Source organism: Lutjanus erythropterus, chromosome 6, assembly GCF_056507025.1.
Source record: "Lutjanus erythropterus isolate fLutEry1 chromosome 6, fLutEry1.hap2, whole genome shotgun sequence".
In the NCBI taxonomy this organism is placed as follows: Eukaryota; Metazoa; Chordata; class Actinopteri; order Lutjaniformes; family Lutjanidae; genus Lutjanus; species Lutjanus erythropterus.
In genome coordinates, this window is record NC_139322.1 from 3939999 (window position 1) to 3966398 (window position 26400).

Below are 26400 nucleotides of genomic sequence, written 5' to 3' on the forward strand. Positions count from 1 at the left end.
TTTTCCTGGTTTGAAGTGTTGCATTAAAGTGAAGTGATGTAATTTTTAGAACATACCAGATTATTTGCCTTTATCCACTTAAGTCATTGTGTCAACATTACTGATTATTTATCATAAATCTCATTGTGTTAAAATTTTGTGAAAGCACCAATAGAGAAATTTGGTCAAAAATATTGATACTTGAATTTGACCACACTGCCCAACCCTACTGTCAGTGTTTTACTATTATATGCGATTATTTTTTTGGATAAATATTCTCTCTGTATTAATATGTTGCATTTTGCTGCTGTTTATGGTTAGGCTAATTGTAAAATACTTTATATACTGTTAATCTACAGCAATGCATCATATTCTATAAATTCATCATATGTTTGCACTATTTGAGAATTTACAGTATGTTATTTTAGAGAAAATGTGTATATCAAGATTTGAATCGTCTGTTGTGGCATAGCCTAAAAATATCAAGGTGTTATTTATAAGCCGTACGGCTCAGCCCTATGACACAGGATAATGGACATGACTTTAATTTATTTCCGATGTTACATTACCAGACTGTTGCTGGTGGCTGAATAGGTCTTTACTGTTGACACAAGACCTGAGTCAGCATGTACACTTCCTCACACATCAGTGCTAAACCAGAGAATTACACCACACCTTCTATAAATTCATGTGCTGAACTGGATTATCTAGTTTCAGTTCATCAGAAGAATCTGTTGCAAAATTTAGTGTTGATTTCACATAAGACAAATTTGCAAATTTATAGAAGTGAAAACTTCTCCAGTCATGCTTAGTAGCATGTAGTAGTTTTTTTTTTTTTTTGTTTGTTTTTGAGAAAAGGAAGAGACGTTGCATCAGCTGCACCAAAAAGAAGAAAAAGACCAATAAATAGCAAGAAATTACGCTCCTCTGTGGTGTTTAACTCAAAACAACTGCACGTAAATGAGACATATACACATGATCCAAGCGCACAGAAAAGCATCCTCACAAGGGAGCATTTGTACCACATGTGCACCAATGTGCAAGCTCGACCCTCCATACATGCTGTGGCTGATGTCACCTCTATGTCATAGTGACAACAATAGTATATAAATGAATAAGTTTGAATCTTTTAAGCCCCGCAGTGGCACTGAGGACAGTCCTATTACCATATGTCTTGGTGTTCTTTCCGATCTCTTTTGTCCTCTTGCTGTGAGGGAAAGCTGCATTTGCTTCATTTGGTGGCTGAGATTAAACTACGGTAGCTGTAGTGGCTAAAATTAGTTGATCGACAGACAATTAATCAGCAACAATTTTTATATTATACGTTGTTTATTGATAGTCATTTTCCAAGCAAAAATGCTAAAGATTCACAGGTTCCAGCCTCTCAAATGTGAGGATTTTGTGCTTTTCTTTGTCATATATGACGGTAAACCAAATATCTTTTTGGGTTTTGGACTGGTTTGATAAAACCAGCCTGAGGATAAGTCAGTCATTTAGCCAACATCAAAAAAATCTTGACTGCTTTCACTTTGAATAAGGGCTGTACCTTATAGTTCAAAACGCTGACTCATGACTTCGTTCATAATGTTGACATTCAAATTCCAAATCAGCATTTGAATGCTGCATAGCTTTAGTGCTTTTGATTTGCTGTGTGCCAAAGTGCAAATCAAACCACTTGAAGCCATCGTTTGTTCCAGCCTGCATCGAGCTGCTGAAATCTAATGCTAAACCTTAGTGCAATAGAGCAACGAGCAATAAATGCACAAGCATTTTAACACCTTCTTGCATTTTATTTTGTTTTATGTCATTTGTGTTGCATAGTTGGATGTCTCCACCATGTAATTTAGGATGTTTCATGTGAAGCAACAGACTAGCGTTGTGTCAAATGTTTCTGTGATGATTTTAGTCTTATTTTATGTGAAGCAGCAAACTGTAGCACTGTGTCCAAGGCAAATTTCTCTTTGGGGACAATTAAGTATACTCTAATTCTTAACTTTTTTAAGCTTTTTCTGCACTCTTGAAGATGAAGATTAAATTACACTAATATTATTAGTATTACACTGTTAGTATTAAATTCTAGCGGCAGCTGCATAGCAGTGCTTTTGACTCTTGTTGAAAAAAAGGTACATTTAATTATTTCCAAAATTCATAATATGTTTTTATCCAACTGAATATTCTGCTTCAATCCATATTTGCTTGCATTTAGCCTTTAAAAAATAACATTTTCCACTGCAGTCAAAACTTTTCTCCCCTGCCTGCTACACACAGGTCTGGTCTAGCAGCAATCTAACAGCAACATAAATTAGATTTATGTTGACCAGACTGACGAGTTACATTCATCCAAGATATAGCATAAAATATGATAAGAAACATTTGAAGCTTAATTCAAAAACCCCAACAGAATCTTTGAATGTAAAAAAAAAAGACATTCAGTACAGCCCTACTGTGAAATTACTCAGGGAATTACTCAGCAATGACTCCTCACTTTTCACTGTCATAATCTCAGCATGATATGCAGTCAACATGATGCCTTTCCTTCCTTCCTTTCCAGTCTCGTATGGAGGACAAAGTGGAGCGATTCAAGAAAGCGGTGGAGTATTTCTCAGCTGCCTCCAAACCACGCTCGCCCAACATGGGGCCCTCCTCTTTCATCTGTGAGTAGTAAACTCAGGAAACAAGTTTAGAAAATGGAACTAGTTGTCTACAGAGTTTCTCAAATTTTCACACTGGCTCTCGAAGTACAACCATTATGAGTGACATTAAAATACAGTAGTGTAGATCTAACCTGTTCAGGTATGGACAGTTCACACAGGAGGCGGGTTTATTACTGATATGATTAGTTATTGTTGACTGTCCGCCACGCTTTACAAAGTGGTAGCTCAAAACTGGCATGAACTCTTCCACACAGCTGTCTCTTACGGCGAAGGGTAGCACATACACAAACACACATGCACTTTCATTCTCTTTATTTCACTTAAAGTTTACTATCTTGCCTTCACAGTTTAACTCATAACTAATCATGGATGATGCATGTGCTTGCTGCACAAATGCATAGTGTGCCAAAATGAACAGAGCCCCTGAAAACTGCGCACAGCACAATGTGAACATTTAAATTAACTTTCTTCACATATGAGACTGAAGTTGAAAATTGTCCTTTGAAAATCCTGGACTTGACTAAAAGTGGTAAATAAAATACTTTTTCAAGTAAAGTGTTACATTTAGCTGTTCAGGCTCCTCAAGTGGTAAACAATAAATAAAATAAAAAAAAATATGAATTTATTTCCTACTCCTCTCACGGCATGCAATGTCTCCTTAGTCTCCCTAGTAGCTGTATTTTGGGGTTGCGGCAGCTGGTTAGTGTTGAATGTTCAAGTAACTGATTGAGATACTGTAAAGTATCTCAGCAGCTATTATTTTTGTTTCAACAGACCAAAGTCTGAGCACACGTCGTTTTATGTTGAGCGTGTGAAGTAAAATGGATCCATTTGTTAAAATAATTTTACCATAATCTTGATGCTAATTGCATTAGTACATCAATGGGAATTCCCATTATGTGCTAGTGTTGAGTTTAGGGACCAAGTGCTAGGCTTTGGGCAGGTGGGTCAGAAATCTGCTTGCTCAAAGTCAATTTTTGTGCCGCTATCAAAACCAATAATGCTGAATCCTGTGCTTGTAGCACAGTTTGAGAATCTAGGGTTGACATCATTGCATAGCTGTTTTTGTCTTATTAAATATGCAATTATGAAAAAGTTACATCCTTGATTTTTCTCTCTCTTTCTGCGTAGTACCTGGGTTTGGACCCAATCCATTTGGGGGACCACCTGGCCACATGGGACCGATGCAGCCTGGAAAGAATCAGGTAGATGCCTTATCTTGGTAATCCTCCGTCCTCTTTGATGTGTGGTTAATTTGTTCTCTGCTCCACATGAATCTACATGTAGTAGAGTGGATTAAGTTTTTTGCTCTTTGAAATCCCTTTGTGGCATGTGCTCATTTAGGGAAAAACTGGCTAGGGGAGGGGGGTGCTGTCCTTTCCATCCCAAATCCTCCCACCAGCCGTGATTAGATGCTTCTAGTTTGATCTGAAATAAAATAGGACAGTATTAGTTCCCGTCCCTGAGACGTCTTTTCCCCCTCCCCTCCCCTCTCTCACTCCTGTGATCCTCCTTTTCTTGTCTGTTCCCATGCTTCTTTTCCCCCCTTCTCCATTCTTCTCTCCTCTCCTCTCTCCTCCTCCTCCTCCTCCTCCTCCTCTCCGTCCAATCCCAGTTCCCTCCTCCCCAGGTTCCAGGGTTAAAGCCACCCTATCAAAATGCTCCATATGGACCTGGCTCCACCCCTCTGTTCCAGAACCCACCGCCACCGTCCCAAGACTGCAACGACTCACTGACAAGCAAGATGGGCTTCTCCGATTGGTCAGCTCCATATGATTCCACTCAGGGGGGAAGTCGATTACCCAATCATCACACCAGCACTCAGTCTGGTCCCTCTCCGTCTCCTTCCTCATCATCAGATGGAGATGAACCCAACGACAGCAACGCAAAGTAAGAAAATAGAATGAAAAGTCATGTTAACACTGTTCAGGCTTCAGCAGTTGTTAGCTCCCTAATTAGATGTACATGAAAAGGGGACTTTGACATTTAAGGTGGAGCAAAGCACTTTACATAACACATGTTTTGACTGATCACAATGAGAGCTCAGCTTTCACAGTATGCTGGCTACATACACTTTACAACAGTAATGGCCATAAAGAAAATGGTAATTGACTTTTAAAAAGCACTCAAGGATTTGTGGCTATTTTGTGGCGTTTCAGTTTTGAAGTCTGGTGTGATTCTGGGAAACAGTGACTCTTGTGCTGTTTTTTTTTTTCTTTTTTCTTAAGAATGCCTCAGTATGTCCTTGTGGCTTCAATGCTGTAGTCACTCTGTTACCAACAGAACAGAAATCTTGCTGGAATATGAGCAAGAAGTACCTTATAGACAGGCAACCCGTTTATGTAAATGTGTAGGGATGAATTGTTGTATTTGATACCAGTACCATTGTATATCAATACCCAATTTGATACCACAGTAAAAAAAAAAAAGTCATAATAAAATTCAGCCATTGTTATTTTTTTGCCACCTGAAAGAAAAACTCTTCTGAGCTTCTAGGACAAAAAACTGAGGGGGATATTTACTTATCCAGAGGCAAATCACTGTCAGTGGAGCGTATTGCAATGTCTGAAACGTAATGGAGTGCAAAAGTGATTTCTGCTGCTGAATTCTGAATATAAGAAGAACTCAGAGTACAAGCAGTGGTTTAAACAGACTGACAGGATGACTTTGAATATTTATTTTAAATGCTAACGTTATAGTTTGATGACAGATGACGCAGACTGAACGGTAAGGAGTCAGGACAGTAGCCTACTAGTATGAGCTATGGTTCGTGTTTGTTTTCGGTGACCAGCTGTGTTCAGCGGGAGGCTGCGGAGCCTGGTTCTGCTGGCCGCTAATGGCAGCTAACAGATGTGGTCAGCTACTTCAGCAACAAACAAGCTACAGCTATCTGTCCATCAGGAAAATCTGCAATTTAATCAGTGAGAGTTGAGCAGCTGCAGGACATCAAAATATTTTCTCTAGAAAATATAATCCAGTTTCACCCAAATATTGATTAAAGATATACACTGCAGTGTGGTGAACGGATATATTCTTCCATGCTCTGCTGCCACAGTCGTAAATGAGACACAAAGTTAGTAACGCCCCCATGTGCAGGATGAATCATCAACAGTTTAAGATCATTTTCCAGGAAAACTCTGAAATACCATTAAATATGTACAAAATGACTTTCTTGTCATAGTTGGGCCAGATTCTGCTGTGTAGTTAATATAAAGTGCAGCATGTATTTGATAAAAACACTAAAAGCATCAATATTGACTTCATGCAAACTTAACCTTATAAACATACCTCCAGCCTTTCGGTCAAGTAACTCATAAAAATGGGGTTCCAAATTCAATAGACTACCCTGCTATTGAATGGCATACATTTAATCAACATTTAGGTAAATATAACTATTGGATTCAGTTTGGATATTAAATTACTCAGACTGGGGAAAAAAACTTGATCAGGATCTCCCTAAAGCCGGTTGAATATCGGATGAGCACTTGTCTAAAATGCTGTACATCCATATCAGCTCTGTCTCACACACGCTTGTTGGCTGACTGACTTTTTGTCAACAGGCTTACGGTGTAAAGTAGCCCAGCAACAGCTTAGAGATTCAGGGATTACAGCTACTGAGGAGGAGGATAAAGCAGCCGGGAAAGCCATCTACTGAGGATACACATGTGATTTTGGGCTGTTTGTCTCCTCACATGTTTTGTTGACAGTCTTCCAAAAATACGATTGAAAAGTCTGACTGATGACACCTTCTGCTTGTTGTAGGGGGTTGTTAACGGGGTTCGTGCAAAGTCTAGAAAGTTTGCAGAATTTTAACCAGTGTGTTTTCAAGGTTAAGAATATGCTTGAATTTAATATATACGTATTAAATAGTGCTTGTAATTCATATACAGTCTGGTATTTTATCTACACAATCACTTATGTAAACCAAAAAATCTTTTAAGACTTGAAATGAAATTATCCTGCCATCATGTTTTTATTAATAGCTAGATTTGTCCTCTGCTGATCCATTACTCTGGAAATCAGCAAGCAGTAAATAATCATGATTGAAACATACAATCATAATTCATATGAACAACTTGTAAAATAATCACAAGATACATTGATTGCTGTCGGATCAAAGGAATTTGCAGTTGCATTTATAGTTACAATTTATAGTTTCAGTTTCATTTGATAGTTTTGACATGGCAGCACAAAAGCATAGTTTTTAAGCAGTTAATCCTGAGATATGGCAAAAAACATAACAAATAACATCATAAAATCATCACATAAACCTTAGAATAAATAAGTCATTTATAAAACATTTTAAGAACATTAGGAATTCACATTTCAGGTTTCATCCAATCATAAGCAAGCATAAAATCAGACGTAAAATGTCTAAATATTAAAGTCATGTATAAACAACTTCAGAGGACGTGGAATCAAAAAGAGTTTCTGCGTTTTACTTCTGTAGTTTGGGAATCTTTGGTGTAGGTACCTTAAGTACTTGGAAAGTGCCTGAATTTCCCTTTGCTGCATTATAACCATTAAAACAAAGTGAACAACTACGGAAAACGTACTTTAGGAAACGATTTCTCTGCAGAAACTCCTTCATGTAAAGACACACGTACACATGATAAATGCCAGGCCAGGATAACTAAACACTCCCATAAACCCTTTCTCTCTCAGCCATTTGACGGACAAGCCCTCTCGATGGGAGGATCCTGCTGGAAGGGGGGGCTCTGCCTCTGGAGACGGTTCCCAAGGCAACGGGAGCGGGTCAAACATTCCGTCACTGTTGTCTATGGCGACGCGGAGTCACATGGACATAACCACACCCCCTCTGCCTCAGGTGTGTGTCCATGAGAGATTTAAAGGGACAGTTCACCTCGAAATCAAACATACACATTTTTCCTCTCACCTGTAGAGCTGTTCATCCATCTAGACCATTTTGGTGTTAGTTGCTGAGTTTTGGATAGGTCTGTCTTCTCTCTAATATAATGGAACTAGTAGGTGCTCAGAATGTCAAAAATACATTTGAAAAACTCCAAAACACCAATTTCTTTTTCCAGAATCATGACACGGTTACTCAAGATAATCCACAGGACTTGTTGTTAGCAGTTTCATGTGGGAACTACCGTTTTTCTAGCGTAGAATTCACTAAAACTACTTTTTTCCCACTAGAAGGACAGTAGTTCCTACATGAAACTGCTCACAAAAAGGTCTGTGGATTATCTTGAGGAACTGGGTCATGATTTCTGGAAAGAGATGAATGTATAAATAAATGTTTTTTTGGTTTTTTTTTGGTGGTTTGAGCACCACAAGCCCAGTGCTATTTAGTCCCGTCATACTGGAGAGAAGGAAGAGATCTTTACAGTCGGTATCTCCAAAACTCTATGACGAGATGGTTAAATAGCATTACATGCTAGAGGAAAAATATGTATTTTTGATTTTGGGGTGAACCATTCCTTTAAAAAACAAACTTTTTTCAGACCAAATATTACAGCACAGTTGTAGGTCAGGTGGAAAAGATGTTTTTTGTCACCGTGTTTTTTCATTTTAGGTCAGTGCTGAGGTTCTTCGTGTAGCCGAGCACAGACACAGAAGAGGACTGATGTACCCCCAGATTTTCCACATATTGACCAAGGTAAACATGACATGACATTCATGTTTTGTCTTTGTATTCTGTCATAAAAAGACCCTTAAGTCAGTGTTTATAGTTAAACAAGGTGATGGAGATATTAAACTAAACAAGTCAAAGCTCCTGGTCCTCCCTGTAATCTCTCATCCTTACTTTTACCTCTACCCACCGCTCCCCTCCAGGGAGAGATGAAGATGCCAGTGTGTATAGAGGATGAGTGTAACTCCGAGCTGCCTCCTGCCTCTCTGCTGTTCCGTGCTGCCAGACAGTATGCGTACGGCGTCCTCTTCAGCCTGGCTGAAACACACCGCCGTCTGGAGAGGCTCGCTCTCCGCAAGAGGGCTCCCCTGGAAGGTGGGTGCTGGGACTCAGTAGAATAGATGAGGGTGGTATGGGAGACACACCGATCATTGTTCAGAGTATGGACTGTAAATATGCTCATGTTTGAGGTGAAGGAGGTGAAGCATGCATGGAAAGTGCACGTGTGAAAAAATATTTTGCATCCAAAAATTTTGTGCACCTCCAAAACGTGCCCTGCTGGAAGCTTTCCATGTGTCTACTGACACCAAAAGGGCTCTTGAAACTATACAGCAGGGCTACATTTGTGCACAGTAATGATCACGGGAAATGTGTGACTAGGGTTAATATGAAGTGTGTCAATATTTAGGAAAATATGCTTTTATTAAACATAATAAAGCAAAATCTAAAACAGCTATTGAGATTTTTGAGTGAAAAATATTTCCACATAAGTTGCGTCACCTAACGGTTGTATTATCAGTGTTGATTTATTTAGATTTGATGTATATCAATGCCATGTCTTTGAAGGGACAGTTCACCCCAAAATCAAAACTATATATTTTTTTCCTGGCCTGTAGTGCTGTCTATCCATCAGGAGCGTTTTGCCTTCTCTCTACTATAATGGAACTAAATGGCACTCGGCTTGTAATGCTCAAAGCACCAAAGAAAAATGAATAGTAGAATACCTGGGTCTTTCAAATGTTGTTTATTTCATATACGTATTTCCTTGCTGATCAAATGATTACATTTGTTGTAATGTTACTGTGCACTCCTCCTCCTGAATGTGTGATCAGCATGTCTTGCTTGTTATAATTGTTGTGCTGACATTATCAGATAAGTGCAAAATTCCTCATTTATTTAGCCAAGTCACAGGTGTTTGAGCTGGATATGAAGCACAAAATATTAGTATCAGAACATTAGTTTCTAAAGAGATAAGACGAAGCCTGTATTCGTTTCATTTTTATCCTGTGATTAAATCACAGGTGTTTATTGTCTTGGGTATGAAGCATCCACACATAGTGCAAAATAATATGACGTTAGTTTGTGAAAAGATAAAACGGAGCCCCTATTCTAACCGTGTTCATGGTTTACTCTCAAGTGTGTTAAATGATCTGGATATGATGCGTCCATAATGCAAAGTTGAGTCATAGTCTTCTCCTCTCCTCTCTTCTGTTGTTAACAAAAAAAATCCAGCAGTACTGTCACATTTCAGCAACAGTGCACAGCCACTTCTACAGATCTACAATAGAGAGATAACTGTCACTATAAAAATACTTCTTCTGTCAGTGGAGTTTTGATGAGAATGGCTTGAAATATGGTTGGTGTTTAACTTCTTCCTACCTGAGCTCTGGAACATTGTCCACTGAGTAACCAGTTAACCTCAAAATCAGTGTTTGTTTTTCATGTTTAGATTTTAATGTGTGTCAGACAGCTAATTAGCTATTGTGGCCCATTTGTAAGGAAATCTTTGGTTGATGACTCATGAAATCAAGCTGTCAGCAGCCTGGCAGGAGAGACTGAACTGAACTATGAGCAGGAAGGAAACCTCTACTTTCTCTTTGTGGAAATTAGATTTTTTTTTACATCACAGATTATGAACTAAGGCATTAAAACATGGGTCATACAGGTAAAATATGAAACTCATTTTGGCTGTTAGAGGAGTTTAGTGTTGGGCTGCTGCTCTGCGGGTGCACTGAACTGACACTGACTTTTCGGAGTTAATGCATTGGTTTGAAGTGCCGACTTTGAAAATCCTGATTTGTGAACATCCACCTATTGTCCATAACTGCTTATCCTGACGGGTCACTGGAGCCCAGCTGGCATCATGCGAGAAGCAGGGTACACCCTGGACAAGTTGCCAGTTCATTGTAGGGCTGACATATAGAGACAGACAATCATTCAGTTAACCTATTATGCTGCTTGTCTTTGGACTGTGAGAGGAACCCAGAGTACCTGGGGAGAACTTGCCCATCCAAACTCCGCCCCAGCCTCCCGGCCCGCTGGGGGATTCGAACTCAGGACCTTCTTGCTGTGAGGCAGCAGTGCTAACCACTACACCACGATGCTGCCCAATTTGTGAACAGCCTTAATAAATTAACCATGTGGATGCTGGGTAATTGTTCAGGCCATTATGCAGTGTTCTGTAGGCTCAACATCTCCACCTAAGATTTTTGTGGAACACATCATTTTTCCAGCTGGATGCTTATCGGGCTACTGCATGACTAAAATTTGTCAACAGTTGCCTGCGTTTGAAGACTTTTTCATGCATAGTTCTCAGTGAAGTGTGGGGATAACTTTTCAGGCACTGCTAGTGATTTTCACTATTCACAAATGCAGTTATATGAAGAAACATTTCAGTCTTGTGCTGTCTCACACATGCCTTGGAAACACTGGAATAGATGTGCAAGGAATGTGTGCCTAGTTATAGTTAAGAGGCAGGCATGGGCCCGTATGGCAGGGAAACGCCTGGAAAGTGCCATTTCCTGTAATATAATCATGACCAATGAAGCTACTTTTCAGTGGTATTAAAATGTGTCCTGACTGATCGTATCACAAGTAGACAGTCTTAAGTACAGGGTGAATTTGAGATCCGATCGCTCAAACCTCATTCAGACATGGTCTGGACTGCATGTGACCACATTCTTACAGCAGTGTGCTGCATTGAAGGACTGATGCCCTGTGAGTCGATCATTTGTTTAATTGTAATGTAAATTACGCACAGCTTCTCTTACCTGCAGCAGATGCTTCCGAACAACCCAGACTCCATTGATAAATTGTGCTTTATTGAGTATGGAAGATGTGGACAAACTTTATGAAACACTTTCTGTGACAAAATCGTCCTTACAGATACATCTAAATGTATTGCCGCCATCCTTATTGTAGTTAGATATGTCTTTTTCCTAAAATGAAAAGTCAGAATATCTGCTGTCAGTCAGATCTGTTCTCTGCCACTCTTTATATTTCAGACTGACTCATAATCAGGTTTTCTCAGTAGTGATCCAGAATTAATATCTGTGGAATTGTGTTGATATTTTTTTTACTTGAACTTTAATTGCAACTTACAGTTATTTTCATAGTCCATTAATCAGTTGATTATTTTCTTGATTAATTGGTTAATAGTCATTTGGTCAATAAAATGTCTGAAAATGGTGAAAAATGTTGATCAGTGTTTCCCAAAGCTCTGAATGACGTCCTCAAATGTCTTGTCTTGCCCACAGCCCAAAAGAGTCATAAAAGTGTAAAGAAACTAAAAGAAGCTGGAATCAAAGAATTTTGACTTATATTCTGAAATTACTCAAACTAATTAATCATTTATCAAAATAGTTGGTGATTAATTTCATAATTGATTAATAATTGATTAATCATTGTAGCTCTACTTGCAATGAAAGTATTCATTTAAGGTACCTTTTATTTTTTTATTTTTTAGCAAAATACAAAAATACATTAAAACAGCCTAAAATTACATCAGACAGGGCTGGAATAAAAAATACTTTCAACCAGCATAAAATGTTGGACATGTGGCTACTAAAATGCAAGGTTCGATGTGGAGCAGAGAGAGCAAAAATTAATTTGCAAAACCATTAATCATTCATCTTGCAATGACTGGAGTGTGGTCCTGCTCATAACTGGAAGTAAGTGAGTTCACAACAGCCTGTATTTGTGAGATGCACTGAACCTGCACTGTCACAGTTAGCAACTCTGGAGCAGCGCGTTAGCTTCATGATTAGACTGATAGAACAACTGTAATAAACTGTGTCCACATTTGTTCCAACACACCTCTCTTGCCTCTGTGTTGCAGTTCCTCCAGTGATTGTCAAAGAGTGGAGCAGCGGTAAAGCCAAGTCAGCCCTGACCCCAGAGCTGGTTCCGGCCCTATGTTTCCGGGAGTGGACCTGCCCCAACCTGCGGCGGCTGTGGTTGGGTCGTGCCAGTGAGGACCGCTCCAGGAGAACCAGGGCCTTCCTGGCCTGCCTACGCTCTGACTGCCCAGCCCTCCTCAACCCAGCACAGGTCCCACAGCATCTGCTGCTCATGTGCTGCGTGCTCAGGTATGACGGTGCACAACACCACTGCTGGTTTTAGTTTAGTTTTACTAAAAATCTGTATGTGTTGTCCTTAATACAGAGTGAGGAGCACGTCAGTGAGAGCCAGGCACTGACTGTGTGTATCTGAAGTTGTGTTCAGTTCTTTTCACTGTGCCCTACAGCTGAAATGATAATGACATCAATCAACAGGAATTTGATGGGGAGCTATTTTAAATATGGTAATCATTTGAGTAACTTCAATTAACATACTCCAGCTTCTCAAATGTAAGAATCTGTTGCTTTTCTTTGTTTATGATTGTAAATCGAACATCTTTGGGTTTTAGACAGAACAAGACATTTGAACTTGTCATCTTGGGCTTTTGGAAACACTGACATTTTTCTGACATTTTATAGATTAAACAAGTAATCAGTTAGCCAAGATAATAAAAATGATCACTGCTACTAAATTGTTACTCTTGAAGCTGCACAATGAAATACACAGTGTGCACCATTACATCAGCTATGTGTAGCTCAGTGTTGGTTTGAAGTACAAGATTTTGCAGGAAGTTGGTCTGTGATAGAAACTATTGTGAATAAGTTGCTTAATAAATTAAATATTTTTCTCAGTAGCATCCCGTCACCACTTTGCTATTACAGTATTTTGGTGCTAATAAGTTGAAGTTTAAAGCTCGTGGATGCATACAGTATTCTCTTATGGAAATCTGCCTGTCTGTGTGTGTTAGTAACATTAGACTAACCAGAAAGCGTATGCTAGATTTTGGAGTTTTCCAATCTTTTCTTTTCTTTTTTGCATTTGAATTTATTGCTTGATTATTTATATAACAAATGTGCTTCTATAGTACATTGCCTGCCCTACCTTAAATACCATCTAATTGACCTTTTCACAGCAGACATTTTGACCCGTCACAGCAGGAAAAGCACAGGTAGAACAACTAACAGCTTGATTCCACTGGACACAGCTGCACCACGGGTGCCAGAGCTGATCTCAGCCGTTCTACCCAGTGCTTCTGAGTCTACCAGCAGCACCGCTGGGCATCCCAGGAGCGGCTCTCCGCTCTGCTAAGAATATGAGTCAAATCTGTTTGTGACAGATGCTGTATCAGGCTGCATAGAGCAGATCGAGCGGACAGGAACTTAGACACAGAAATGGCAGAGAGAATCGAGTCAGTTTTCAGAATAACACACTCTGCAGACTCACACTTAGCCTTCCACCCCTGGTAGAAGCACAAAAATCAAGGAAATGACCAAATCAGCAATGTCTGAACATGTCAGCAAAATCAAAAAACGCTGCTGGAGGGACGTGCTGCCATGTGGAGGACTGATCAGAACTGTGGCACAGATGTGACGTGCCCAGTGGAATCAACTGGTGACCGTAAAGGGCAACTTCACCCTCAAATTCTTCTTGAACCTTCCCTCTCAGCATATTTAAAAAATGCAACAGAAGAGTGAGGGAGCAGCAACTGTAGGAGGAGCAGCCTTGTGGCTGCGTAGTGTGTGATGCAGAGCGTTGGGGGACAGGGAGGAAGACAACTGACCGCCACTCAGCGTAGCATGCACTGCACAGCGTCGTAGAGCTGGTAGTCCGAGCTAACCACCCTTAAGAAGACACTATCAGAGGCTGCTAGGTCCGAGAATCCAATGAAACTTTAACAATCACTAGAGGCACATTTGTGGCACTTTGCGAAAATCACTGTGTGAGTACCTGTGTTGTTCTTTTTAGTTGTTGCTGTTGTAAAGTGAGCAGTTTTCCCTCTCTCTCAGGTATATGATGCAGTGGCCTGGGGGGAGGATCCTCCAGAGACATGAGCTAGATGCCTTTCTGGCTCAGGCTGTTTCCAGCCAGCTCTACGAACCCGACCAGCTACAGGAGCTCAAGGTAAGGACTCACACCTCAAGCCCTCATTTTTGGGTAATTATTGATCAGAGTTTTTACCCCAGAGAGTACAGGTGTTTCTGCATGTGATTCTCATTTCATTTCTGGTTTCTTTGTTATTTATGGTCCTGATTAAGTCCCTTTGTGCTTTGCACTTCGGAGTTGCAAAAATTTTATTTGCACAAGACATATGCATCCTTACAGTCAGTGATGAAGCTGCTGGATATACTAATTTTACTACACTCCTTTTTGGCTTTACAAGCAAAATTCTCTCATTTAGAAACAACAAAAGGTTGCACATCACATCTTGTCTCCTCTGAGACAAGATGTGATGTGTGTACCCACATACCATGTGTTCAGGACCTCATGATTCATTCATTACTCTTCCGTGCTGTCACTTCTTCTATCTTTCCCACTACTCGTCTCTGCGTGCTGCCTACACTTGGAGTATGCTGTAATTGTACGTTTCTGTGTCATGTATCTGTTAGGTGGAGAAGGTTGATGCCCGTGGCGTTCAGCTGGCTTCTCTCTTTATGGCCGGCGTTGACACAGCGCTGTTCATCAATGATGTGTGCGGCCAGCCGTTGCCATGGGAACATTGCTGTCCCTGGGGCTTTTTTGATGGCAAACTGTTCCAGAGCAAACTGGCCCGGGCCGCCCGCGACCGGGCCGCCCTGCTGGACATGTGTGAGGGGCAGGTACGGACCTGAGTGTGTTTATATGTGTAATCCTATGGAAGCATTAGTAGTGATGGCGAGAAATGAACTGAGGATGATAGATGGTTACGATGTGTGTCATTTTAAGTAACAGTTATCTATCCGCTCTTGAGCTATACCCACTTATCAGCACCACTTTTAGAGGATTGCAGGGAGCTGGAGCTGATCCCAGATAGGGTTCACCCTGTCCCATGAGACCCATGTCTCCAGTCAATCACAGGACTGACACATAAAGACAGAGAGCAGTTCACAGTAGAGTTGGACGGTATGATCAATTTTTCCAGCCGGTCACCTTCAGCTCAACAAGTGACAAATGCCGATATATTTGCACAGGTTGTTGTGCTTTTCTCCCTTTATTATCACATTAAACTGAATATCTTTGGGTTTGGACTGGCAAAGCAAGACAGTAAAATTGGACTTGGACTTGGACTGGGGTGGACAGTTTTCAGTATTTTCTTGCATTTTATAAAAGTTGCAGCCCTAGATTAAACACGACAACTACTTTAGTCTTTGATGGTATTTGATAACTGCTAATATATCAGACCACTTTTATTGGTGCAAGTAAAAATTGACTTTGGGCAAGTAGATTTCTGGCCCACTTGCCTGACATTAATGCAAGACATTAATGTTGAACCCTGATATGTCATTTATCACAACTGTAAGGTGCTAGAAAGGCTTGAAAATACACAATGAAAATGCTTGAAAAGAGCTTGAATTTAAATTTGAAGAAGATGAAGGAACCCCTGTGTGTAGCTGAAAGGCTCAGTCACAGTTGCTCTGTCTGCTCTGCAGGAGGAGCTGGTGTCCAAGGTCGAGAAGATGCGTCAGGCAATCCTCGAGGGCATCAACCTGTCCCGCCCTCCTCCTCCTCCCCCTCCTCTTCCACCTCCTGCCTTCCTGCCCCCTGCCATGGTGCCCCCTTTCTACCCCATGCCTCCACTTTACCCACCTCGCCCTATGGGCGGCATGCCTCCTCATCATCACCCACATCATCCACACCACCCTGCGCAGCACAGACCCAGAGCCTTCCCAGGTACACGGATGCTGTCTTTTCACCTGTCGGTTTCTTTACACACTTTTGAACAGATTCAAACTTTTTAATGCATGCAGACCTTTTCCTCTGTTCGACCTAATTCCACACTACACACGAGTTCTTAACAGCTTTTGAGTGTGTATTATGCTCCCATTGGGAAAAGTGAGAATAGTCAGAAAAGTTAAAATATTCAAAACAATCAGTATGCAGATTTCTTCTTCTTCATTTTAAAAACGGTTTTGTGAGTGTGTTGTTGACGTGCACTGTTGTCACGCAGTGCATAAAGGAGCTTTTGACAGCTGCAAAAACTTAATACTAGCTTCAGAAAACAAAAATAACTGAAATTTGTGGAAAACATTTTTGTTTCATTATTAAAAGGAAAATTCTGCACTTTTCATGTGGATGTCCAGTTGGTGTTGATGGTAAATAGTCGATTGAAGGAACAGATTCCTCAGTGTTACTATATTGACTAAAAAAATTTGAGTTCTCCTGCTGCAAAATCTTTTGCTCTTCCTGCCTCCGCTGATGTTACAGTGATGTCACTGGATGCAGGAAGAACTATAGGCTATTCCATCTTGGATTTCTAGTCGCCTCATGTGGATAGCCAGTGCTGTCATGCTAGATGACTGTTCTTGTCACCTAACAGCATTTTGGCCAACAAATTAAGAGCTGTGCTGGTGATGCATGGCAACGTGGGCATCAGACACTCGCGTGCAGTGCACCCTGGTACATGTAGGCACTTGTGAGCAGGAAAACAGAGCTTTTTAAGTCTTAAGAAATGTATTGCTTCAGATACTACATTTTCAAGTACTACATTTGCCATCAACTCTGATTGGATATCAACATGAAATCTGATGGATTTTCCTTTGACAAATTAATATACTGTAGATCAAGGTTCTCAAGCTTCTGTAACTGATGTCCACGTCTGATTGTTTAAAAAATTCTCAGGACTACCTTCCACATTCTGTTTGCATGGGAAGGCACTGGTCAAAATACAGAAGAAATATTCAAAAACAAAAGAAATATAATCTAAAATATAAGTCAGCAGATTAAGCATAAAGAAATTACAGTGCAGTGCAAGACACGAATAAATTAAATTTTAATTTAGGTGTTACAGCAGACCTCATGTTTTGGTGAGGTGCAATAAAACTACTCAGCATGTGTTGTATAAAACAGTAAAGTATCATGATTTCTTGTATGTGAACAGCAAAAAACAGTACTGGAAAGAAGAGTATATAGTACCACTTTATACAGCTGGTGTGTAGTTTGGAACTGGGACAAAGTTCTAGATTGTCATTTGAGAGTATACTGTCTTAGTTGTCAATTGTTTTGCTTCCTTCTCCAGGCATCCAGTCCATCCCCCCTCAGGGAGGGAAACTGGAGATTGCTGGCATGGTTGTTGGCCAGTGGGCTGGGAACAAACCAGTCCGTGGAAGAGGGGGGTTCAACATGCAGGTGGTGTCAGTGGGAGCAGGGAGAGGGTGAGTTAGATCTCCTTATCTTCTAATCGATACACCCAATGACATTTTACCAGCTAAACCAGCAGCTTTCCAAGGTTGTAAAAACACTGTATATGATGTCATTATTACAATGATTGAGTCCACATTGAAAACACTGAAGTACTATTTAGTCATAGCGATTAGTGTTAGCATGTATTAATGTTAATAAATGTTTCTTTGAGTCGGTGAGCTCAAACGACGTTTCCTCAGTGGCAGAGTGGCAGAACAAAATATGTTTGGTCATGGCAATTACTGGTAATACCTGAAGATAATAAATACCATATTGAACCAGCAACATAAGCTAGCACACCACAGGGCTTGTGCACTGCATTTTCGTAGGAGTGAGGATCTTTGGAAATCCCTGGCGGTTACAGCTACTACAAGGAGTTTTTAACTGGTTATGACGCATTCTCAGTTTATTAATGATGCCTCTATATGACCTACATAAGCAAACAAGACCATCAGTGATTTCTGTAGTTATTCTTAAAGCCTGCTACTGGGTCAGACTTCTCAGTGAAATCAGATTAAATAAGCCTGTGTTTACATTTTCACAGGCAGAGTTACAGTAAGTTGTATGTTAGCCAGTTAAAAAAAAAAAAAACAGGAGGATTTTTATTGAGATCATCTGTATATTTTGTGGTTATTATGAAACAAGCACTGCACTGTACGTTCTAGTAGCTTTAGTCTAACATGTCGAGATTAAAGTTGTTGTCCGACTAACAAAAAACTGCAGAGGAAAGTGTGTGAAAGTACACAGCTCTTTCATTCAGATAGTTTTAACTGCTTGAATTTGGAAGGATCGGTTCTTCAGCAGCCACTTTTATAATAGAGTTTTTAGTTAATTTGCTGCTACATTTCAATGTGGTAACAGATGCTGTCTGGTTATACCTTTGGTTGTTTCGTTTCTGTGATTTTAAACACCACTCTAGCCGATTTATGTTTATCTTGTCTGACGATGTCATGATCCTCACTGATTGTTTTATCTGCAGCTCAGCAGCTTGGTAATGACTGCTGATCAGCACAGTATTTATACGCTGCAATCAGATTTGATACTCATCCCATTAACTGACTACAGAGATGGAAAAATATGTAAATGAGAACAACTGTGTTATGAATTCGGCTGCATTTGTGTATTAGATAGATAGATAGATAGATAGATAGATGCCTTTATTTGTCATTACACAAGTGCAACGAAATGGCCTTTGGTTACAACCCGTCCCAGAGGACACTGAAGCACAAAGACAGTACGAATACAGCACTTCTCCCAGGAGTCCATCTTGTAACTGGCTGCGAACGTTCCGATCGGGGCAGGCGGGTTCTCCTTTACCCATCTTCATTGTGGAGAAAATTTGGTCGATTGCATTGAGAGACCAGCTGACCAGATCCATCATTTTGGTTTTGGAGGAAAATGCAGAGAGAGGCTCCGAGAAAGTTTAGACAGAGACAGCACAGGACAGAGAGCAATAGCAGGGCAGATAAGGGCAGGGAGGGAGCGAGAGAAAAAGCGTCCGCCTTCCTCGAGTGCCAGAAGAGAAGGAGAGGAGATTTAAACACAGTGATGGTGATCACAGAGGAAGAGGAGACTGAACAGAAGTTTAACTGGCTGACTCCCTCACTCTCCCTCTTCTCTCTTCCTCTAACTGACTCACAAACATGACAGCTAGATCTGTGTATGCCTCTTCCCGATGTCAGAAACAAATTAAACGCATCATTGAAATGAATTTTAAATCAACTGCCAATAAATGCAGGCATTTATATACATTCACAAGTGAATTTCAGGCTTCAGAGGTGCAATCTGCTCTTACAGGAATAGACTTAGATAAAGATAGCAGAGCGAGGAAAGGATGATGTGTACCTTAGCCGTTTAATGCCTGTATGAGAGTAGTGAAGCAGTGGAGAATACACGGACACTTTGTGGCTTTGATGTCTAAAGGCTGCTCCTCTTACAGGACAATACTGTGGATCAAGTTAGTTTCTCTGCCTGTTCAGAGTTGATGGATGTCTTGTAACCTGCTGCAATGTGTGCACAGATTGAAGCACACTAGGGCTGGGCAGAAGGCCCTAAAATAATATCACAATATTTCAGGGTATTCTATGAAATGTTATTGACGAAATATTTTAGTGTGGAATATGTAACAGTTGTTGAGCTCTCTTTGCAGTATTATTGTCTCTCTTCGCACTCTACCAGGTGTTTCTGCTTGAAATGGTGGAAATTGTTTGTATTGCTCCATTTTGTTGTTACAGACTTGTTGCAACTCTTACATGTTAGTCTGGTTTATTGTACATCTGATGTTTTTTTGTAACCAAACCACTTCCACATGACTGAAGCTCCTCCACAGTGGAGCCATTAGAAAAGTTACTTTCAGTAATGCTTATTGTAGCTTTGTGTAAAAGTGTGACATCACTTTGGCAACAACATTTTTCCATAATCACAATATGAATTTTCTTAATTATGATCAAAATTATAACATTATATTGTGAATGATGCAATATGGCACATCGCTAAACCATGACCACTTCTGCATGACAAAAGCGTTAGCGGCATAAGACAGCTAATGAAATTGGATGAAATAAAGGATTCCTACATTTTGGAGATGACTTATGAATAGCTGATCAGAGTGTAAAGTGAGGTTGCTGTTGGTTGAGAGCGTGAATTTGCATGTCAGAGTTCACCACCTTTGAACTTAAAGTGAATATCCTACATTGATTTTACTTCACTACAATCTGTCTTGAATGCCGGTGGGATCGAGCCCTAAATCAGATGTCTGACACTGGTTGTGTTCTTCATTCAAACACCTTTCTGTTTCTTCATCACAGGAGGGGTAAAGAGATCCCAGCAAAAGTAAGGGGAGTGAAGAAGCCACCCGCCAACAGAACACAGGTATGACACGAGAAACAGACCAAACTTTTACACAAAGCTCTTAACTTGTCATACATTTTCCAATATGAAGACATGATCACCAGAGAACAGAGCTATAAACTAGAGAGCACGATACCACTTTTTTTCTTCAGATTGAGTACAAGTAAAAGTACTTACATTTAGGTACTTGCCAATGTGAGTACTTAATAATTCCATTATAGTCCATACAATGACTCTATAAACATGCTTTATTTTCATTAGATGTTCCTCACTTTTTAAATATGACAAATTGTTGTCTCTTGCTGCATATGTAACTGCACACATAACATTTTTCCACAACACTATTATGGATTTAAAGAATTAAGTTTACTGTTACATATGATTGTTACTTCATTATCATTTAGAGCACTTAACTGTTATTTTAATTATACATTTACAGGTGTAGTATTTAAGTTGCTTCTTTGTGCCCCCCTTGCCAAAGAGCTAATTACTTCCTACCTGATATTGTTTAGGAGGAACAGGTATGAGTCTAACAGTAGAGTGTTTACTCTGCTGCTGGGTGTGCTTTACTGTCACCCTGCTTTAGGGAAGATTTATAGGAGAATGATGAAGAATTTACAAAGAGAAGTTGTAGTCTGCTTATTACCCACAACCAGAAGGACTTGAAAATGCTAACAACCAAGAAAAAAGGAGGTCACAGACTGGTGGCAGTGCTGATCAGATTAATTTGCCTGGCAGGACTTATTGGTCAGCGGCTGTGGTCTACAGATACACTGTGAGTTTGTTTCAGTTTTACATGGACTGTTAAACAATTTAACGGAAAGCTGTCAAAGAGAGATGCTGGCCGAAGCTTTTTAAGTTGGACAGAACTTCACAGCATGTCGCTGCAGTCAGTAGTGGATGGTGTTGAGGACAACGTCTCCCGCTACAGTTAGGCAGTGGTGGACAGTAACGAAGTACATTTACTTGAGTACTGTACTTAAGTAAGTAAGTAAGAGTATCTGTACTTTACTTGAGTTTTTTTTTTCTGGAAACTTCTGACTTTCACTCCACTACATTTCAAAAACAAATATTTTACTTTTGACTCCACTACATTTCTAGGAAGGTTGTTGTTACTTTTTGACTAAGCACGTCATTGAAGTCAGCTGTTGCTGTTTTTTCTTTTCTAAAATGCAGTTGGTCACATGCTTGTGTTCCTCACAGAAAGAAACCAATCACAGTAGCTCCTCTCAGATGGAACTGATGTAAAAACAGAAATACGTCCAGGCGCACTAACAAGCACAAGCAAACTCTCCCTCTTTCATTCAAACAGCGGTAATGGTGACAGCAGGAGAAAGACAAAATTAAATCTCAAGATGTTATTATAATTATTAATTATTCCAGGTAGCTTTTAAAGTTGGATTGTTTTTATTGGGGTGAAAAATACAGCATAATTCATGTATATACTGCATCTGAAGACAGAAAGAAATATCAGTTATTTAACAGACTTGTAGAACTCCTTACAGTCGGCTTCAATCTAATTTTATGCACTGATTTTAATACAGTTACATGAGAAAATGACAACAGCTGTCCTTTTTGTTTTTGATTGCATTTCTATGCTGAAGTTTTTATAGGTGTTTCTATAGACTTTGTGTAGCAGAGTGGATCTACAGTACAGTACTACATTAGATGGTTTCAGAGAGTTACAAGCTTCTGTAAATGCATCATGAAAACAATACAGCATGTATTGATATTAGAAAATGTACTTTGTAATTTGTACTTTTGAATACTTAAGTATTTTTAAAACCAAGTACTCTAGTACTTTAACTCAAGTAAAATTTTGACTGAGCAACTTTCACTTGTAGTTAGTTGAGTAATATTTGACCAGCCATACTTTGACTCAAGTACTGGGGTCGAGTACTTTGTCCACCTCTGCAGTTAGGTATCATTTGGGGTTTTTTTCCAATACGATGCTTAAACGTCACCGGCGCCTGAAGCAATAGTTTAAAAAAAACAATGCAGCATTAAATGATGGTCAGCAACATTAAAGAACGGCTTTTTTCATTGCTACGACAAATTTGAACTTGATATTTAACAATTTCTTAACTGTTCACTTCCTGGCCCCTGATGAAATCCTTTTCTTTGTTTACCTTGGCATTTTAACTGTGTTTACAGGAGCTACAAGCTAGCGGAAGGCTACCTGCTCTCAGAGCCATATAGAGTTAGTGTTGCCATAATGTTAACTAGGCATGTTTTGTGATTGGTCTGTAACGTCTGCACCAGAGGGAAATTATGTCAATCAATATCTCAGGTGTGTGGCACCGTCTGATAATGATCGTGCATTCAAGAAAAGAAGGTAAACAGTAGCAAACTCCTTGAGCTCTGCGTTATGTTGATTCTCTCAAATTGCTTGTGTTGAAGTGGATAGTTTTCCGTATCAGTTGTGGTGGTAACAGTTGTTTTATGAGTCCAGTATCCAACAGATACCTGATTCTATCTATTCTATATCTTTGCGTCTTTACTATAAACTCCCTTTGTGTGTCACAGTCCTACTCGCCATCATGTCTCTGGCTGTTCTGTTTAATTTCTGTCTGTCTGTCCTCCCCCAGACGTCGTCACCCCCCCCATCCAGCACTCCCCCAAAGCCCTCAGAGGAGGCGGGCTCCACGCCAGAGGTTGCGACTCAGCAGCTGAACGGCAGCTCAGCAGCCTCCGCCATCGGCCAGCCCTTGGAGCTGGCCCCCCTGGCCCAGCCAATCCCGTGTGCCTTAGCCAGCAGAGACAACCAATCGGAGGGGGTGGAAGTGGAGGCCCCCTGTTGCCTTGACGACTGCCCGTCAGACGGAGCACTACAGAAGGAGGAGTGATGGCATCCTTCCCAGGATGCACTGCTCTGAGAGAGTTCTCTGTGTTCGACTGCCTTTCCCTGTTTTTGTAGCCCTGCCTGCTAGCTGTGCACATCATCACATGGAGCAGGAAGTGACGAGAGGCTCCTCCTCCTCCTCTCTGCTGCTCCATGTGATTGGCTCAAGCAGTTAGCTGTTACTTCCTTTTTAGTTTTCTCATGTGGTTTTACATTGTTTTATGAAGAGAGGTTTTCTCCATGAGTCTGTAAGCGCCCCACCCCTCAAAAATCCTAAATGCCTCCCTCCCGCACTCAGAGTAAAATAAGCTTGAAGCCCCACCCACTCCCGCCCCATTATGACCCAACAACAACTTAAACGAGCCCCTGAGTACGTATGGGTATCTGTACAGTTTGAATTTCTTATTTTGTGTTTTTAATGGTCCCATTGTTTGAATCTCTGCACACAGATGTTAAGCTTGCGGTTACGGTGACAGATTGGATGTGGTTTCCATGGTTACAGCATCTAGGCCAGGTCGCCATGGTCGATAGTTGTGCGTTAATGCAGTTTGTTGCCATAGCCATCTTGTGTGAGGTTTGTCTTATGTGAATTCAGAGAGATGTCCAGAGTTTGACTCTGGACGCGTGGGAATGAAAGTGGTGTGTCATTCTTCTGTGCAGTGACCCTCGTCCCCCAAAACTCTGCAAGCTAGCAGCGCTGCTCAACACACAGTGTTAGCATACTTACTAGCAACGAACCCCTTTATTGATTGGTTTTCTATCACAGGAGCACTTCTGCACCACCATGATATTAGCGTGCTATCTTACTTTGACCTATGTAGCATAGCCTAGTGCTTAGCTGTGCAAAGAGACCCCATGAATTTATGCACCTTAAGCCCCAAAGTATGCAAGATGTTACCCCGCTCCTCCAAAAAAAGTGCATTATTATATTATCTTCCCATCCCCCTCGTCCCTTTTTCCCAAAGCTTTGATTGTATTTTCCCAACAGAAGCACTTAAATGTTGTATTTAAATATAAATTTGAACTTGAACTTGAATCTGAACAAGCCCCTATATACAGGTGAATTGACAGTCTGTGAGGGGTGTCCCCCGCGCATAAGTAAATCATTATGACATGTAGAACTACATTTAAAGGTAGAGATCTATTCGAGAGACGTCAGAATGTGAACAGAGTGGTTTCAGACAAAGAAGCACTTTGTTTTAAAAAATGTTAAACCACACTGGACAGTCCTCTACCAGGTGATAAAGAAATGAAAAACTCTGAGGCACCTTCTGGAGTTAAGGCCAAAAAGAAAAGAATAATGCTGCCCGGCAAAAGATGGAAAAATGAATGGTGAGGATTTGGGTAACTGCTGCCAGGCAGAGTTCCCTTCAGACTGGCCTCACGTTCAGTCAAGAACTTTGCAATGAAGCTGCAAGGACTCCTGATTCTCAACGTCAAGGATTCCTGGGATTCATTTCAGATTTCTGAAAAAAAAAAAAAAGAAAAAGTTATTTCCAAAGTGTATTTTAATATGGCTCGCCGACCGAGGCAGCCTGCGATATAAAAGGGGCGTGGCAACAAAGCCTCAACGATCCCTCCACTGCCTGGTGGTGATTGAGCAACTGTTGTCATGACGATAGCCCAGCACCAGGAGCTGTTGCCCCGCAGAGCTCCGGTGTGTCACTTTAGACCAGCAGGAAGCACTTCCCTGCCCTGAAGCACCTCTTCCGAACACGGCGGAGGCTTTATGGGTCGGATCACATGACAGGAGAGAGATAGAGAGGCCTCATGGCGGACCCGAGTGTGCCGCTCACAATCTGAGACTTCTAAGATAATGAATTGTTTTATTAGAGCACTTATGTTTGTAGAGAATGAGATGTGTCCCCCATAGTAGAATTCATCTGACTACGGAAATACAACTTACCAATAACTGGTAGCACAACTGCAAATGTAAAAGCAGTCGACTGACCGATAACTGCCTGAGAGATGCTGGCCATGAACATTGTAATCTCTATAAACTTACTAGGAGAGGTTGAAATGAGCTCACTATGTTAAAGAAAAAGGCAAGTCAACAAGAAGCACCTTATTTTCTTACTATGTTGATGACTTGTGCTCGATCGTGTGCCACAAAATTGACATGGAAAAAGCTCTTCTGAAATGCCATTTTTGAAGGAAAAAACCCTGACTATACAGTATATGTAAGTGTTAATGTAGTCGCGTCAGACATCCCCTCAGTTATGAACTCAACCATTACAGTGAAAACGCTGACAGTTCCACCCCAGCCGTGAGTGTAGGCCTACGCTCATCGTCACAGGGCTGGGCCACGCCGCCGTCTCTTACACCAACACCAAATGAAATCAGAGGTTCGGACTTGTTAGCCGTTTATTGGTAGGGATTAAGCATACAAAGAGTGCTGTAGGTGTTCATAGGTTAAGAGTAGGTAACAGCGTCTGGCTTAACACAGGACTGTAATACACAGACACCAAGACTAGGCTAGAGAATATAGCTCCACTGGCCGAAATACTAAGTCTAGATTTACTAGGAGTCATATACTTAACTGCTTTCAACTTTTGACATTAGTACAAATATGTGTATCGCAACAGTACATTGTTAGAAGATGGCTTTTTTGGGGCGAGCCAGAGCGTGATCTGGTATACGATGCCCTCTCTTGATTCGCTCGCCAGATAACAGTTACAAACACATACACGCACACGCACACGCACACACACAAACAAACCAAAACACATGCACGAAACACACATGCACACACACACACACACACACACACACACACACACGACAGACAGGTATTCAGTTGCATTTGTTACCAGCAGCATTCTCTCTGCTTTTGTGCTGAAGTGATTTTGTGCAGTTTCAGTTCCCAGTGGAGTGGTCGTCAGTTCATCGGAGATCATTTGGTAACACATTCTACTGACTCGCAGGGAAAAAAAAAAGAAAAAGAAACCCCACACTGTCGAGTTTTGCATGGATGGATTAAAAGT

The 26400-nt window shown here is 40.7% G+C and overlaps 1 protein-coding gene across 2 annotated transcripts in view; it reads left to right on the forward strand.

Annotated features, from left to right (window-relative positions):
* The window catches only part of fam120c (family with sequence similarity 120 member C), a 36092-nt gene extending 9976 nt beyond the window's left edge, over nt 1-26116 (forward strand). The window contains exons 5-17 of one of the 2 annotated variants that reach the window (XM_084720284.1): nt 2531-2633; nt 3765-3838; nt 4249-4523; nt 7299-7461; nt 8173-8256; nt 8433-8604; nt 12347-12596; nt 14355-14469; nt 14955-15164; nt 15975-16215; nt 17561-17696; nt 20532-20595; nt 23163-26116. In XM_084720284.1, the coding sequence (XP_084576410.1) occupies nt 2531-2633; nt 3765-3838; nt 4249-4523; nt 7299-7461; nt 8173-8256; nt 8433-8604; nt 12347-12596; nt 14355-14469; nt 14955-15164; nt 15975-16215; nt 17561-17696; nt 20532-20595; nt 23163-23420 (2145 nt within the window). In that variant the 3' untranslated portion in view covers nt 23421-26116. The remainder of the gene's footprint in view (nt 1-2530; nt 2634-3764; nt 3839-4248; nt 4524-7298; nt 7462-8172; nt 8257-8432; nt 8605-12346; nt 12597-14354; nt 14470-14954; nt 15165-15974; nt 16216-17560; nt 17697-20531; nt 20596-23162) is intronic. The other variant, XM_084720285.1, reaches the window with a different exon arrangement.
* Nucleotides 26117-26400: the final 284 nt, after the last annotated feature.